Raw genomic sequence first — 14,651 nt, 5'->3', positions numbered from 1 at the left:
GGCAACTTACATTCACTAAAGAGATCCTGTGCATTTTATTTATTTATTTTTGTTTGTTTAAAAACGGTTTTTTACCCTATACGTCATGTCGGTCATTTCATTTTTTATTTTATACTCATCATGTTGAGAGTAACGGTATGTTAACCCGTAGATCACTTTAATTTGCAAACTTCTGGTCGTACTAATCACTAATGATTTTCAATGCTTTCTTTTTTTTTGTTGTTGTCGTCATGTTTTTTATTTTCATTTGTTGTTTGTTTATCCCTTCACCATCTTCTTAAGTCTTCGTGCTTAAGTTATCTTCATGTAATTTTGGATGCCATTAGGTTTTGCTTCTCGGAAATTTTTCAGCCACGAAGAGTATGTCGTGTTTTCTCTGATTTTCTTTCTTCTTCTTCTTCTTTTTTTTTTTTTTTTTTTTTTTTATCTTCCTTTGGTTTGCATGCGTGCGTCTTTTGGTTTGACTGTGCTGAGTGGATCTTTTTTTTTTTTTGGTTCCATTATTTATGTTCCCATCCGTTTAAAACAGGCCACTGTGGAAGCTCTCGTGAGGGATAAGATGCCCAGAAAGGGCGGAAGGTGGTGGTTTTCATGGAGGGGAAGAAACACCACGATCAAAGAGGTAAGCACGGGCCACCAAAGGGTGCTTCTACTTAGCCCAGACGACTTTGGGTCTGTGGAGTGCATTTTCGTGCTCCGGACTGGAGCGGAATGTGCCCAAGGCGCAGTACTGGGTTTCTGGGAGCCAGCCCTGCCGAGAAGCAGCGAGAGGCCTCCCAGGGTGTGGGGAGAAGGGGCCGAGGAAGGGGAGGTGTGGCCAGAGAGCCTCGGTTCACCTCCTGGCCCTGCGACCTGGCTGGCGGGGGATACTGCGGGCAAGTCACTGCCCGTCTGGGATTTCTGCATCTGTGAAAAGAAGGGGTTCGGTCTGAGAGTTTACGTTTCTGTTTAAAGTTAAGCAGCCCTCTGCTGCTTGTGAGTCTAGCTGGAATGGGGCCACACTCCTCGTGGTAGACCGATTCCCGTTAGTCATGTCACTGAAAGGGCGCGTCTCAATATGCATGGCTTTCGTTTCCCTTTCTGTAGATGCCTATGCTTTTTTCCCAGCTCTCTGTCAACCTCTCAACCTATTTCTTGAAGGTTCCATGCCCCTCTGTCCACCCGACTTCCTTCCTCCTAAGGCTGTCCCCGCTCTGGCTCCACGACCGTGAGGGCGGCCGGCGGGGGGCGGGGGCGGTCATCGAGGGTTGTCTTAGGGCCTCCTTTTCCCCGGGCAGCCCCACCCATGCCCGTGCGATGCCTCCTCTTATTTGCAAACCAGACGTTGTTTTGTGTTCCATGGTCGCTTACCAAGTAGCCAACTACGTGGCTATTCCATGTGAATGTTTCGAGACACTTCAAAGCTGGTCATTTCGAAGACTGGCCTCACAGCTTTCTTGTGAATTCTTCCTTTGCCGGACCCCGGTCGGAAAAACGGTGCCGGTGCCCCTCCGTAGGCTAGACCCTTCCTTTTTCCTCACGTCTCACATTTAATTCATCGTCAGGTCCCACCAATTTCCATCTTAAATATTTCTTACATGTACCCACCTCGCTCCAGTCCCACCCCCACAAACGTAGGCTGGCGCCGTCCCTCCCAGGATTGCTTCCGGTGGTCGACTGGTCTCCTCTCGCCCTCTCTTCTTCATCGTCTGTACCGTAGGTGCATTGGTCGACTTAGGAGACGGGTCCAATTTATATTATTCCTTGCTTAAAACCTTCTGGGATCCCAGGTCTCTCCATGGTTGAGACCAATATTCTTAACATGGCTTACGACACTTGTACCCTAGCCCCTGCGTCCCTCTTTAAACTTTTTTTGGTCATTCTCCCCCTGCTTTCTCTACTGTAGCTTCACTGGCTGAACATACACTCTACCCCAGGACTTTTGCATATGCCATTTACACTGCCTGGTGTCCCTGGGACCCCTCTCACTGCCCTTCACTTAATTGACTAGTGTCTCAAAAAGCCCTTTCTTGGCAGACTAGTCTGGGCTGCTGCTCTCTGCTCTCATAGTCCTGCCTGTGAAACTTTGCCTTCATCAATTTTGTCAAGAGTTCGTAGTCATATTAGTGTGACTATTAACATCTCTTTCTCCTCTAAATCCTAAACTCCATGAAGGCGGAGACCCTGTCTGGCTCTGATCCCTGGGTATCCTGGGTGCCCACATTGGACTCAGAGCAGGGGTTTGGCAAATATTTGAGGGAATGCTGATTACTTTTGGAATATAGTGTAGAGAAACCCCAAGGACAGTAGTCAAGTCGGTTGTTACAATACTGACAGAAACCCCAGTGATCTCAATTTGTTTATTTCATGAGTTCAAAGGGAAAAAGTCTCATGGAAGGTTTTGTCAAGAGGAAATTGTTCTTTGACATTTTCTTTCAGCATACCTGATTGGTGGTGATTATTCCGTTATCTCCAAGGGTATGAACAGATTAGAGCAAACATATACTTTACTTTAGGTGACTTAAAACATAAAGGGCCTTTCTAGTTCCCTTCCTAGAGAGCAGAATGTTCTAGAATTTAGGCAGAGGGCTGGTTGCTATTTCAAAGGCCTATTTATTGTAGAGTATCCCCATTGGCACCAGTTTGAATTAAGGGGAATGCCAGCATGAAGGAAATCATGAAGTTGTGAAGTTAAGTATTTCTTAAAAAAACTGAAATACATTTTTTTCAGATAGTTACGTATTTTTGAACTAGTCTAATAAAGGATTGTTGGCAGTGGTGGCTAAATAGATTAAAAGTTACTGGGCATGTTATCACATCAATTTTATAAAGAGCTAACGAATATTTGGGTATAGTTTGTACTCATCCGATGTTACGATGGTCACCCTCATGTTTATGTTGCTCATTTTCTTATTAACACTGAAGCCACTAACCTGCCTCCTGACCAGATGATCGCAAATAGTGGGATTCAATTGTACACCCTTTGCCCTGGGTCCTCCCATCTGATGACTCCCGTGACGTGTGTGGGGGCTGGTGGATGTCTTCTGGTCCCTTGCCTGCTGCAGGCCAGGCTCTGTGTGGGCACAGCATCTCTGTGGACCTCACGGCAGCGTTAGGACGTAGATGTTATCATCCCCCCTTTTACCGGTGAGGAGACAAGGCTCTGGAAGCTTCCATGACTTGCCCCAGCTTCCCAAGCAAGAGAAGCAGAGCTGAGCCCAGATCTCTTTAGAGTCCCAGAGCTCTTTCTGGTACATCGGAGGAGCATTTTCTATGAGGAGTGTGTGGTGTTGAGAAGGAGAGAAGCATTTTCCCAAGCAAAATGTGGTGTGAAAATATTTTCAAGCATTTCTATCAGCAATTATAAGAAAATATTTTGAAAATATTCGGGTATCCAAGCAGCCCTTGATAAAGCATTTGCATAAGCTCCGGCGATTATGAAGTTTGGTTTGGTGCCACCAGCACTTCTGGAAAACAGACTCATTTCTGTCAAACAGTTTTTCTCAGCTTCACTCAAGGCATCCAAGCAAAGCACTAATCAGCACCTGCCATGCGTGGGGCGCGTATCACTGGGGACGGCATTCGGGGCTCTGCCCTGGGCTCCGGGGAGCCCGTCGTGGCACACCGGCCCTTCTCTCTGGTACTCCCCTGACTCCTTCTCGTCTCCTTCTCCAGGAAAGTAAGCCAGAGCAGTGCTTGGCTGGCAAGAGCCACAGCCCCGGGGAGCAGCCGTCACAGCTCGGCATGGCCACCAGGTACGGGGCGCGTTGGCGGGGGCCCTTGCGGCCCCTTTCTGTGTCCAAGGGCATGACGTGTGGCCGTTGGGGGCTGCTGGGGCTCACCGAGCATACAGGCCTGGGACCCAGGCGGACCGGGGTTGCAGCCGTGGGCGAACTGGAACAGTTAACTGCGTTTCCCGTGAATCAAATGGTGGCAGTGGTGCCCTTAGATACCTACCTTGCGAAGTGAACGTGAGACTCCGGGCACGTCCTGTAACTAGAGCCCTTCTCGTGGTCTCGGTGTTTGATGGCCCTGGATGTGCAGAAAACAGCCGCGGTGGCGATGATGGTGGCCAGCACCAGCATTAACAGTAACGTGGAAATCAGTTTCCTTCGGAAGGGAATTGCTTTTCCCTATCATCTAAATACTTCCTGGGACTTTTGCTGATACTTTCCTAAGTACGGACAGGGGTTCGTATTGGCAACTCACACGTACTGTGAATGTTCGCCGTCAGGTTAATCTGTTCTTACGGGATTTGAGGGCAACTCTGATCTGAGGGCAATGCCATCGTGCACCAGTTAGGATGTCGATAACGTACGTAGATAGTGAATGAGCCAACCTAACGCCCTTTATGCGTCACCTTACCTTTAGAGTAATCCCGTGCTTAAGAAACTCAGGATTGCGTTCCTCATTTAGCAGGAAGAAAAAAGCGAACAAATTAATGGAAGGCAAGACGCAGATCTTCATCATTTTTGTATCCTGGGGGCTAAGCTGATGCCTGACACACAGCAGGCGTTTCATAAATGTTGCGGAGCTATTGCTGACTTGATAAGTTTTACCCAATATATTGTTGATTCATAGGAGGGGCAGGCTTAGATCTCAAGTTCTCAGCCTCCCGGCCATCGCTCTGCATCGTAAACTATCTTGTTTCTAGAATTCGCTGTGGGAAATAGAAAATATAGGCGGAAGTAGGAAAACCTCCCCGGAAGGGAGAAGGCAGGTGTGCTCAAGGTGCAGCGCAGGCCGAGAACGTGCTGGCCTCTGAAGGGATAGAAGCCGGTGGACTTTCAGCGGGTCGTTGCTTACGCCTGTGAGTGGCCAGCCGCGGGCTGCGAACGGCAGACCTGGAGTCGGGCGGGCCTGGTTTGGGGTCCTGGCTTCGGGCAAACTGGTCTCCATATCCGAGCAAAGGGGCAGGTGTCGTGTCCAGAGCAGCGGGGGAGGCAGCCCGGGAGGCAGCACGGTGACAGGGGACACAGACGGAGCGCTGGCTCTCCTGCCTTGAGCATTTAAACCAGTGATTTAGCTCCACCAGAAACTTCCTGCTCTCCCGTTCTTTCGAAGAACCTTCTCTGTCCTAGCCATGGTTTCCGAACACGAGAGGCAGCGTGAGCAGGACGGAGAGCCGAGGCTGTGTCGGCCTGCCGTGCGATCCTTGGTGAATCGTCAGCCCCGCGGTGTCTCCTTTCCGTCTGTGAAATGGGGAGAATGATGCCAACCCCACATACATCGGCTCGGGCGGTTCCCTCCATGAGGAGGGAGGTCCAGAACGCAACCCCCACAGGGCCGCACGGCTGGGGGCGGGGGGTGCAGCTGTAGCAGGACAGTCGGGGGGTGGCTCTGGGGTGGGCCCGGCCGGAGGGTCCAAGGCACAGAGCGTGACGACCGCGGGCAGTGTGGCATGCAGCGGCTCTGATACTGTTCCTCTCTGCTTCCCAGGGGCCGCGTGGAGGACCGGGGAGGGAGCTGGGGGGCGCAGGGGGCCATGGGGGCCCGAGGGGGGCGCAGGGGGCCGGTGGGGGCTCAGGGGGCCGAGGGGGACCAAGGGCGATGAGCAGCGTGACCCTAGGGTGGCTCCTGCCCGCTAAGCCGGAGCCTCAGCTGGCACGGTTTCTCGGAATCGTTGCAGGTTTTCTCACCGCCTGACACAGTCCTCTTTGGACATTGCCGAAAATGCTGTTCGCGGCCAAACAGAACCCATTTAAGAGCCCGCAGCGCTCTGAGTTCATCACGCTATGCTCGTTTATTAACCCTGAAAAACGAAGCGCTGACTCTTGCGAGAAGGGATCGGGAGTTTGAAAGTTCGTTCGAGAAGGGGAAACGTCTTAGGCCTTCAGCCTCCCCGCTCGATTCGTGCCGTTGACTCAGAGAAGGCGTTGGCGCCTTGCCGTAACTGACAGACTTGATTGACAGAACAGGCCCCGAAGCCGCCTCATTGAGCAAGCTGCTTGTCGCCATACGAGTCGTGAAACTTCCGCTTGCAGAATGTACGCGGCGACGGGCGCTAACCCGGGTGTTGTTCACAGCTGCTCCGCGAACACAGACTCTCCAGCGGGCTGAGCCCTTTTGTGGCGTCACTTCTGGCCGGTGCTGGGAAGCGGCCCTGCTCCCGGGCCCTCGTGAGCCCCAGCGGACTGTGGCGGGACCCCCGTTGCGCGGGGTGGCGTCCTCGCCCCCCGGCCGCTCTACCGGCAGCCAACTGGATAGCTGCGTTCCAGAGTCTGCGTCTGTTTTCCCTCCAGCACGGCCAGCCGCACGGATTTAGTGGGTTTTTTGCTGTTCGGTTGCAAAGCGGCAGATGGAAATTAACGGTGATTCCGCCTCGTTCGTGTTTCCACACCCCACGGGCAGAGGCGCACATCAGTCTGGTGTCGTGCGAGCTTTGGTTCGCGTTTGGATCTCATTTCCCTCCAGGCTGCTGGGCTGGAGCGTAAACAGTCTCCGATTCAGCGAGGGGCCTGCAGCTCGTCTCTTTCTGGGTTGCCAGCTGGGTGCTCCGGGACTGTGCCTGACCCATCTGGAAATCTGCGGGCCGGTGGTTCAGAAGAACCAGCGTTGTTCACGGGACCCACGGGGGCCGGGACTGGAAAGGGCTGTTGTCAGAACATGTCACTTTACAGACGAGCCAGGGGCCCAGAGAGGGGATTCTCCAGTTGTGAGGCCTCATCGGGGCTTGTGTCTCCTGGGCTGGTTCTGTCTGTCTGTCATCTGCCTGCATCTTGAGTGTTTTGGTGGGGGGTGGGGGGGGGATGCTGTTTGTTCCTCTACATGTGGTGATGAGGAGATCAGGACTGAAAGAAAACGAAGCGATTTGTGCAAACGGCCTGATTCCCGTGGACTTCCAACACGGACTTCTCCGGTTCTAACCCCAGTGCCGTCTGCACTTTACCTAGAAACCGGCCACAGATGTCACTGGTTAGATTCATCTGCATGTAGCCCAGCCCTGCCGTGGACTAGCCTGGAGTCTAGCCTCCATGCTCTGTCCTTCTAAAATTTTTTTTAAATGTTTATTTACTTTTGAGAGAGAGAGAGAGAGAGAGAGAGAGAGCAAGCGGGGGAGGAGCAGAGAGAGAGGGAGACACAGAATTCGAACCAGGCTCTGGGCTCTGAGCTGTCCGCGCAGAGCCCGACGCGGGGCTCGAACCCACGGACTGTGAGATCATGACCTGAGCCAAAGTCGGACGCCCAACCGACTGAGCCACCCAGGCGCCCCCATGCTCTGTCGTCCTTTGTGGACCCAGTGGCCCGTTCCCATGGCTTATTCCCCACGGTCCCGGTGTCCTGGAGATGGCCAAGTCTGCTTTCCGATCATAGCACTTAAAGCCATGCTGTGTTGTGACTGTTGAGACAGAAAGCCCCGGGAGTGCGGGGGCCAGGCTGTTTGCCGAAGCGACAGCCGTCGGTCGCAAGCACTGGATGGATGAGCTCCAGCCCCCCAGCCCCGAAGCCCTCAGGCTCCCTCTTGTGGGGCCAGGGCGTCAGGTGCTCACGGAAGCGCAGCTCATTCTAGCTGCGGAAGGAGGCTCCTCCCCACGAAGAGGTAGCGGAAGTAACAGAAGAAGTAACAGCACAGCTGGGTCCGGTGACCTCCCTCAGGTCTCTCCAGTTCGGGGCAGCCGTGGATTGTAGGCGTTGCTCTGGGATGCACACACGGGGTGGGAAAGCAACAGGCCACACAGGAGTGGGAGGGGAGGCGGGGAGAGTGGGAGGCCAGAGGACAAGGGGGCGTTAGCAAGGTCCGAGCTCTTGGAGATAAAGAGAGAAGACGGAGCTCCCAAGTGTATGAGTCTTGTCCCCAAGCGTATCAGGCTTGTTCCCGAGCGTATCAGTCTTGCATAAAGGGATGTCCCGAGCAGGAAGCTCTGGAGGCAGGCATGAGGATGGGACCTGCCTGCTTGGGGCCACTCAGCCTTTTCCACTTAGCCTTAGCCAACATTTGTTAACTTCGTACAGTGTTAGGACGTTTTTGGAGATAATGGTCCCCGGATGCAGGAAGCGGCGGGAAGCCGCTGGGTTGGGGATTATGCCATAGCGGGATTTTAATCCAGGGAACAAGTAATTACTGATAGGCTTTACATGAGCTGTTTAAAGAAAACGAGCCTGCTTCCCACCCGCACCTCCCAGCCCTTCACCAGACAGAGAAGTCTGGAAGACTCAGGAGCATTGGCCTGTGGGTTCTGCGCAGGCAGACGAGGTGTGTAGGACAGCCGGCTCGGGGGGTTCTGGAGAAGGACTGATGTCTTCCCTGTCTTCACCGGCACCTGCTGGGTTATTTGGGAATGTGTGTTTGGTGGGGCGCCTGGGTGGCTCATTCGGTTGAGCGTCTGACTTCGGCTCAGCTCATGATCTCACGGTCCGTGAGTTCGAGCCCCGCGTCGGGCTCTGTGCTGATCGCTCAGAGCCTGGATCCTGCTTCGGACTCCGTGGCTCCCTCTCTCTCTGCCCCTCCCCCGCTCATGCTCTCTCTCTCTCTCTCTCTCTCTCAAAAATAAATAAACACTGAAAAAAAAAAAAAGAAACGTGTGTTTGGAGAGGTGTGAACACAGAACTGATCCGTCAGGGTGTGTGGAAATTCAGAGTTCTCGTGCTTGGCCAGCAGCCTCGGGGAACAGAAGAGAATGTTTCCCTCGGCAAGGTGGGAGCTTAACCCTGTTTATCGGGAAGAGGAGAGTCTTGGTGGAAAGTGGAGTGATGATAGCGAGTGAGTAGGGACGTGAACGAGGAGAGGCAGCCCCGGATGAATAATGCAGGAGGCGTATGAATGGGAGTTAGCGGGCCTTCACGGGGAAATGTCATGGCATATGGTAAATGACCCCCCGAGAGACGGCACTGGGGAGAGACCCGATCGACTCAGCCATTGATTCTGGCCTAATGCATTTTTCACGGCTGCCCAGATGCATGTCCTAAGTGGTGGTTACGTCACTGTGTGTTCCAGGATAAAGCATGAGTCATCCTCCAGTGATGACGAACACGCGGCTTCCAAGCCCCCAAGTGCGGGCCACCTCCCCCTGTTGTCCAGCGTCAGCTACAAGAAGACCCTCCGGCTCACCTCGGAGCAGCTGGTGAGTGTGTCCTTCCCTCGTGTTCGTGCGCCCCGGCCGAGGCGTGGCCGCCCAGACTCAGCGGCTGGCTTGGGCGTCTGGGTGCCCCTCCGGCTCCTGTTGCCAAGTGTCGGAGGAGGGAAGCCTGACAAAGCCAACTGATCCTCAGGTTTCAGTGGCTGATAGACTCGACTCTCCCAGGCTCTTTCCACTTTGCGAGAGCTGTGCATCTCCTAACCTGGGGGAGGTCAAGCAGTTGCGAGGGCCGGGGGGGGTTCTCGAGAGCTTGGGTGGCAGGGGGCCGTCATGGTCACAGTGTCTTCTTCAGGTTTCACCAGACCCTTCCTGCCCTGCCCCTTGTTTCCCACGAACAGCCAGCGAGCCATGTCCCCACTCTTTCGCTTCTGTCCCGAGAGTTAGCGGGGGGCCGGGCGTGGTGCTTCATGGGAAAAGGTCAGGCCCAGACTCCCGCTCAATGCCACCAGCTCGCCTGGCAGTCTCTTGTGCAGTGGTGTGGCACTGGGCTCGGGCCAGCGATGCCGGGGGGACCCTGAGTCTCCACCAGCTGGTGTGCACCTGAGGGTCCCAGCACTGAGATCAAAACCTCCAAAGGGTAACCGTGCTTTCTGAGCCTGCTGTGAAGTCCTGGGATCTGTGGTTATTCCGGGAAACGTCTCCCCACTTGGCTTCGTGTCCCCTTTCATATTTAGTCGCGGAGTAGTGAGTGGGTCCTATTCTGAAGTTGGAACGATGAGGGCAAGGCTTCCTGCCCGTCACCTCCCGCCCCCTGCAGAGAGTGGGTGAGCTGCCTTTCAGGTGGGCCTGGGGTTCGGGATGGCCGGACCCCGGGAAGAACCGTCCTCACGGAGAGCGGGACAGCGAAAGGAGGAGTTGTACGGTGGCCTAGGGCAGAGAGCTCGAAAAGCGATCCCGACGTCGCCCCTCCTGGAAGAGGGGCCAAATAGCCCTCAGTCTGGGCTTTCCCCTCAAGCGGCCCCACGGCTCATGTTTTTCAGAAAAGCTTGAAGTTGAAGAACGGCCCCAACGACGTGGTCTTTAGCGTGACCACACAGTACCAAGGCACGTGCCGCTGCGAGGGCACCATCTACCTGTGGGACTGGGACGACAAAGTCATCATTTCGGACATCGACGGGACCATCACCAGGTGGGCCCGGCTGTGTCAGGGCCCTGGGGCCTGCAGCCGGCATTTCTGCTTGCGGTCTGTGGCACCGTGTGGGGCCCGTACAGTTCGGTTCCCGGCGTGGTCCTGGGGTCTTCGCCCCTCGCCTTAAACAGGCGCAGTCCGGGCTCGGTGCTCGTCTCCATCGGGGCTCCCGCCTCCCTGGTTTTGTTGTTCTCGTGGGTGTTTCCTAAGCGCGACTTTCCGAACGGCCTTTTTGCTTTGACTTAGCGAGTCACGGCCTTGAGGCGTGATAGTTGGAAGATGCCCTTTCGTGTGTTAACGTATCCCTCCGTGAGCGTCCTCATGTGATTTCTTTCGTTTTGGGCTTTTCCGGAAAGTAAGTCGCGGGTCCTGTTGGCGCCCCTCGTGAGGTATTTCTGGTACAGTGAGCTGGAATGGGCTTTTGCCCCCCCTTTCGGCATGCCCTTTTTATTTTCTTTTTCTCGTTTCTCTGTTTAGGTCAGATACTCTTGGCCACATTCTGCCCACCCTCGGGAAGGATTGGACCCACCAGGGCATTGCTAAGCTGTACCATAAAGTGAGCCAGTAAGTACCGGGCCCTCGCCCCCATCACATCATGGCACGGGCCATGACTGTGAGGGTGGCTGTGAAGAGGGGTGCGGGCGGCTCAGGCGGGCGGGGTCCGGGCGGGGGGGGCGGGTGGAGGATTCTGAGTACACAAGTGAGTCCCCATCCCGCCGGCTCCCAAGTGTGAGTTCGGTACCCAGAGACGAGAAAGAAAGTGATAGGAGGCTCAAAAATCGTTGGCGGAAGGAGGGTGCTAGCGTTGGGGGGGTGGGGGGGACGACCTGCCGTCCTGTGTCGGGCACGCGTCACTTCACTTACTAGCCTTTCAGAGTTACTGTAAGAATTGATAGCATTAATTCACCGAGAGAGAAACTCGGAGGGTTGAAGTGGTTTATCCACAGGCCCCCGGCCGCTAACAGGAGGTACAGCCGCCCCGGTCTGCTCTGGTCTGTCTCCAGGGTCAGGGCCCGTCAGGGTCTCTCCCTCCCCACACGGCTCGTCGCTTTCTCCATCTTTCTGTGGACTAGAGTCTCCCTCATCAGTGAAACCTCTCCCTCCAAGGCTTTCTGTTCTCCAGCCTCTTAAAAAAGATTTTTCTTAATGTTTATTTATTTTTGAGAGAGAGAGAGAGAGAGAGAGAGACAGAGCGCAAACAGGGAAAAGGCAGAGAGAGAGGGAGATGTAGAATCCCAAACAGGCTCCAGGCTCCAAGCTGTCAACACAGAGCCCGACGCGGGGCTTGAACTCACAAACCTCGAGATCATGACCTGAGCCGAAGTCGGACGCTTAACCCGCTGAGCCACCCAGGCGCCCCTGTTCTCCAGCCTCTCAGAGCTGGAAGGTGCCTTAGGCCAACCCAGGACAGCACCACCTTGCCATGGTGGTGGCAGGTGAGGAATCACAGAGTTAGGAGATGTCAGGCCAGAGAACCAGGCCGTGATTCCCAGGCTGAGCCGCTCACCTGTGGCCCGTTGTAGGTGACGATGGGGTGGGGGGATGGGCACTCAAAGCCATGCCGGTGCTCTGAGCACAGATGAATGGAGTAGCCTTTCCTGCCCCTCATTCATTCGTTCGTCCAGCATTTACTGAGTGCCTGTTGTGTGCTTAGCCCAGGGACGGGCATGGGGGATGTCATGAGGCGGACACGATCTCTGGCCTCCTGAGCCTGACGCCGCGGTGAGGGCGGGGTGGCTGGGAGGCGGCCCTCAGCCCCTGGTGGGTTGGAGAACTCAGATTTCTCGGATGCCCGGCTCATCGGTTTGAGCTTCTCCAGATGTCACCCCCCGCAAAAAATCACAAAAGTAATACATGGGTCTTTAAACAATGCAGAGGAGTAAGAAAAGTTAGAGAAATTGGAGAGTACAGAGCTTGTGTCTTCTTCCTCTCTGCTCCGCACCGAGCTGATCCGCTCCCCAGAAACGGAGCCACCGTGACCGGTTTTGTTCTGTCCCGCTGTCCTTAAAATCCACGCGCGCTGTCCCCAGGCCCCTGAGACGCACGCGTGCGTGCGTCGTTTAGTAATACATCTTTCCGTTTCATCACCTGTGGGATCTGCCTCATTCTCCACTGCTGCACGAATCGTGTAACATGGGTCAACCGTTCTGTGTGTAACTAAGGCCTCTGTTGACGAGCCGAGGAGGTAGTTACCAGTCTTTTCGCCGTTTCCCACGGTGACGCACAAAGCACTCAAACGCAGTGTTCGTTGTGTGTGATGAGCCTATAAATAAATAAGGACGGCACACACGGGGGGCGGGGCTGGCGTGAAGTGGAGTCCCGGAAGCGGAATTTCTGGTAGGAGGGCGAGCACATGAGCAGATCTGCTCAGTGGGGCCGGATCGCCCTCCGCAAAGGTAGGCCCAGCCCGCAGTCTGGCAGACAGCATGTGTGTTGGCCCCTTTCCCCACGGCCTCACCACGGCTGACCTCTCGCTCGGAAGGATTAATCCACCGAGGACCTGCCACGACTCGCATGACGCCGAAAAGTACATCTATTTTTAGTTGGAAGAAACTCTCCCGCATCAGGATACCGGGAAGCTCACGGCCTGAATCGTTTTAGGCTTTGGAACATAAATCCACTCCTTTCCTCACTGGACATTACAACATAAAAGGGCACAGTTGCATTTTTGTTTGTCCCCCAGAAAAGAGATCTCCGTGGAAAGTCAAGTAGGGTAGCTTAGCAGAGAACGCCTGAGCATTTTTTACATTGGTTGCCTAGCATGAGGTGAGTGAGGGCTGTGGGTGGTGGTCCAAAATGAGTACAGAATGCTTCCTGTATTTTCTTTTAATTTTTTTTTTAATGTTTGTTTATTTTTGAGACAGAGAGAGACAGAGCATGAATGGGGGAGGGTCAGAGAGAGAGGGAGGAGACACAGAATCGGAAGCAGGCTCCAGGCTCTGAGCTGTCAGCACAGAGCCCGACGCGGGGCTTGAACCCACAGACCGCGAGATCATGACCTGAGCCGAAGTCGGACGCTTAACCGACTGAGCCACCCAGGCGCCCCTGCTTCCTGTATTTTCATTTGGGCCAAGAGGAAGGGGCTTGACGTTTGTTCATTCGCTGAGTTTGATGTGTGTCCTCAGCGGCTCCCACACGGTTAGGTTTCCGGAACAGTCTGCACACACAGCTCGGCCATGGCCTCCGGGGTTCTGCACGGAGCACCTCCCGGGGGCTCCTTGGCGTGGCTTTCCCCGCCTTCTGCGAGGCCCTTCTTTTCCAAGTTTCTCCCCAGACCTTCCTGTTCTAATCCAGGCCGCATCCCACACTCCGTGCTTCGTTTTCCCATTTTCCCGCCTACGCTCAAACGATGGCTTCTGCCCGGCATGCTCGTACCTCTGATTTTTGTCTCTTTTCAGCTTGTTGTGCCCAGCTCAGACGCCATAGTCCTCATGATGCCTTTCCAGGCCAGAGTCGGCGACCCCGGGTGGCTCTTACCTCCTTACTGAGCTCTTTACTGACACCCAGGGGCCCGGGTTGGCTTGTTGGCATCCTGGCGCAGGTCGGGCTCGGTGCGACATGCCCTTAGCTGACTGCTGGTTAGAGTGAACCTGCATGCTGGCCACGCCCCGCATGCTTCCTCCTCTGGGGTCCTGGGCAGCCGCAGCGGGACAAGTGTGGGGACTGAGGACTGGTGAGGGTGGCGGTGACCCCCTCTTCTCGTGAGTCCGTGCTATTCTTGTGATGTCCTCCTGTGATTACCCACGGGCCTAGTGAGAGAGCTCTTTGGCATGCTCTAGGGTTCCAGGAAGGTGATGCTGTTTACTTTAGGATTTGGGGACGGATCACTCTGTCCTCACTCTGCTTTTTTGGAATGTAGGCTGTGCTTAAAATTCCTGCACTGCAGTATCTATCTAACGGGAGAACCAGTCTCGCCGATAGCCGCTTGCCTGACAACCACAGAAAATGAGGGCAATTTTATTTTATTTCATTTTATTTTTGCCAAATGTAATTACTTTTTCGAATACAGTCAGCTGTGAGAAATTGTCTGTGGAGCTGAGTGTTACCTTGTTCAGCGAGGGGGTGTAAAGGAGCCGGCTTGGTTATTGATTAAGAAGAACGCCAGCCGATAGAAACGGAAGATGTGAGACTCTCCCCTCCCGTTCAAGTATCGGTCAGCTTGCACAAGGAAAGTAAAAGACTCTTCCCTAAAATATCCAGCTCACTGAGCCCGTGGGTCTTTTAGGGGCTAGACGTGGGCAATAACCGCTCTGATTTTCTGCCTTCCTTGATGGGTATTTTTATAGTGATGGAAGCAGAAAGCAACGTGTGTGTGATTTAGCGAGCATGAATGCTCCCGTGTTTTCGTGGATGGATGGGTTCGTCTGCGGCGTGGAGACTGCTGTGCGAAGCCAGGATTCTGAAAGCGGAAAGCATCATTAGCAGACGCGTTAGGGTCTTTCTTTTCTCCTTTTCGCCGATGTTTT

General features: G+C 54.4%; 1 protein-coding gene across 3 annotated transcripts in view; it reads left to right on the top strand.

Moving 5' to 3' along the window:
• LPIN1 (lipin 1) overlaps positions 1 to 14,651 on the top strand; it is an 80,790-nt gene that overhangs the window by 49,674 nt on the left and 16,465 nt on the right. For all 3 annotated transcript variants that reach the window (XM_042933651.1, XM_042933649.1, XM_042933650.1), the window contains 5 exons: positions 530 to 622; positions 3,655 to 3,734; positions 8,915 to 9,041; positions 10,037 to 10,185; positions 10,663 to 10,749. In XM_042933651.1, the coding sequence (XP_042789585.1) occupies positions 530 to 622; positions 3,655 to 3,734; positions 8,915 to 9,041; positions 10,037 to 10,185; positions 10,663 to 10,749 (536 nt within the window). The remainder of the gene's footprint in view (positions 1 to 529; positions 623 to 3,654; positions 3,735 to 8,914; positions 9,042 to 10,036; positions 10,186 to 10,662; positions 10,750 to 14,651) is intronic.

Source organism: Panthera leo, chromosome A3, assembly GCF_018350215.1.
Source record: "Panthera leo isolate Ple1 chromosome A3, P.leo_Ple1_pat1.1, whole genome shotgun sequence".
Lineage (NCBI taxonomy): Eukaryota > Metazoa > Chordata > Mammalia > Carnivora > Felidae > Panthera > Panthera leo.
The sequence above is the reverse complement of the archived record's forward strand: the minus strand, read 5'-3'. Positions and strand labels throughout refer to the sequence as shown.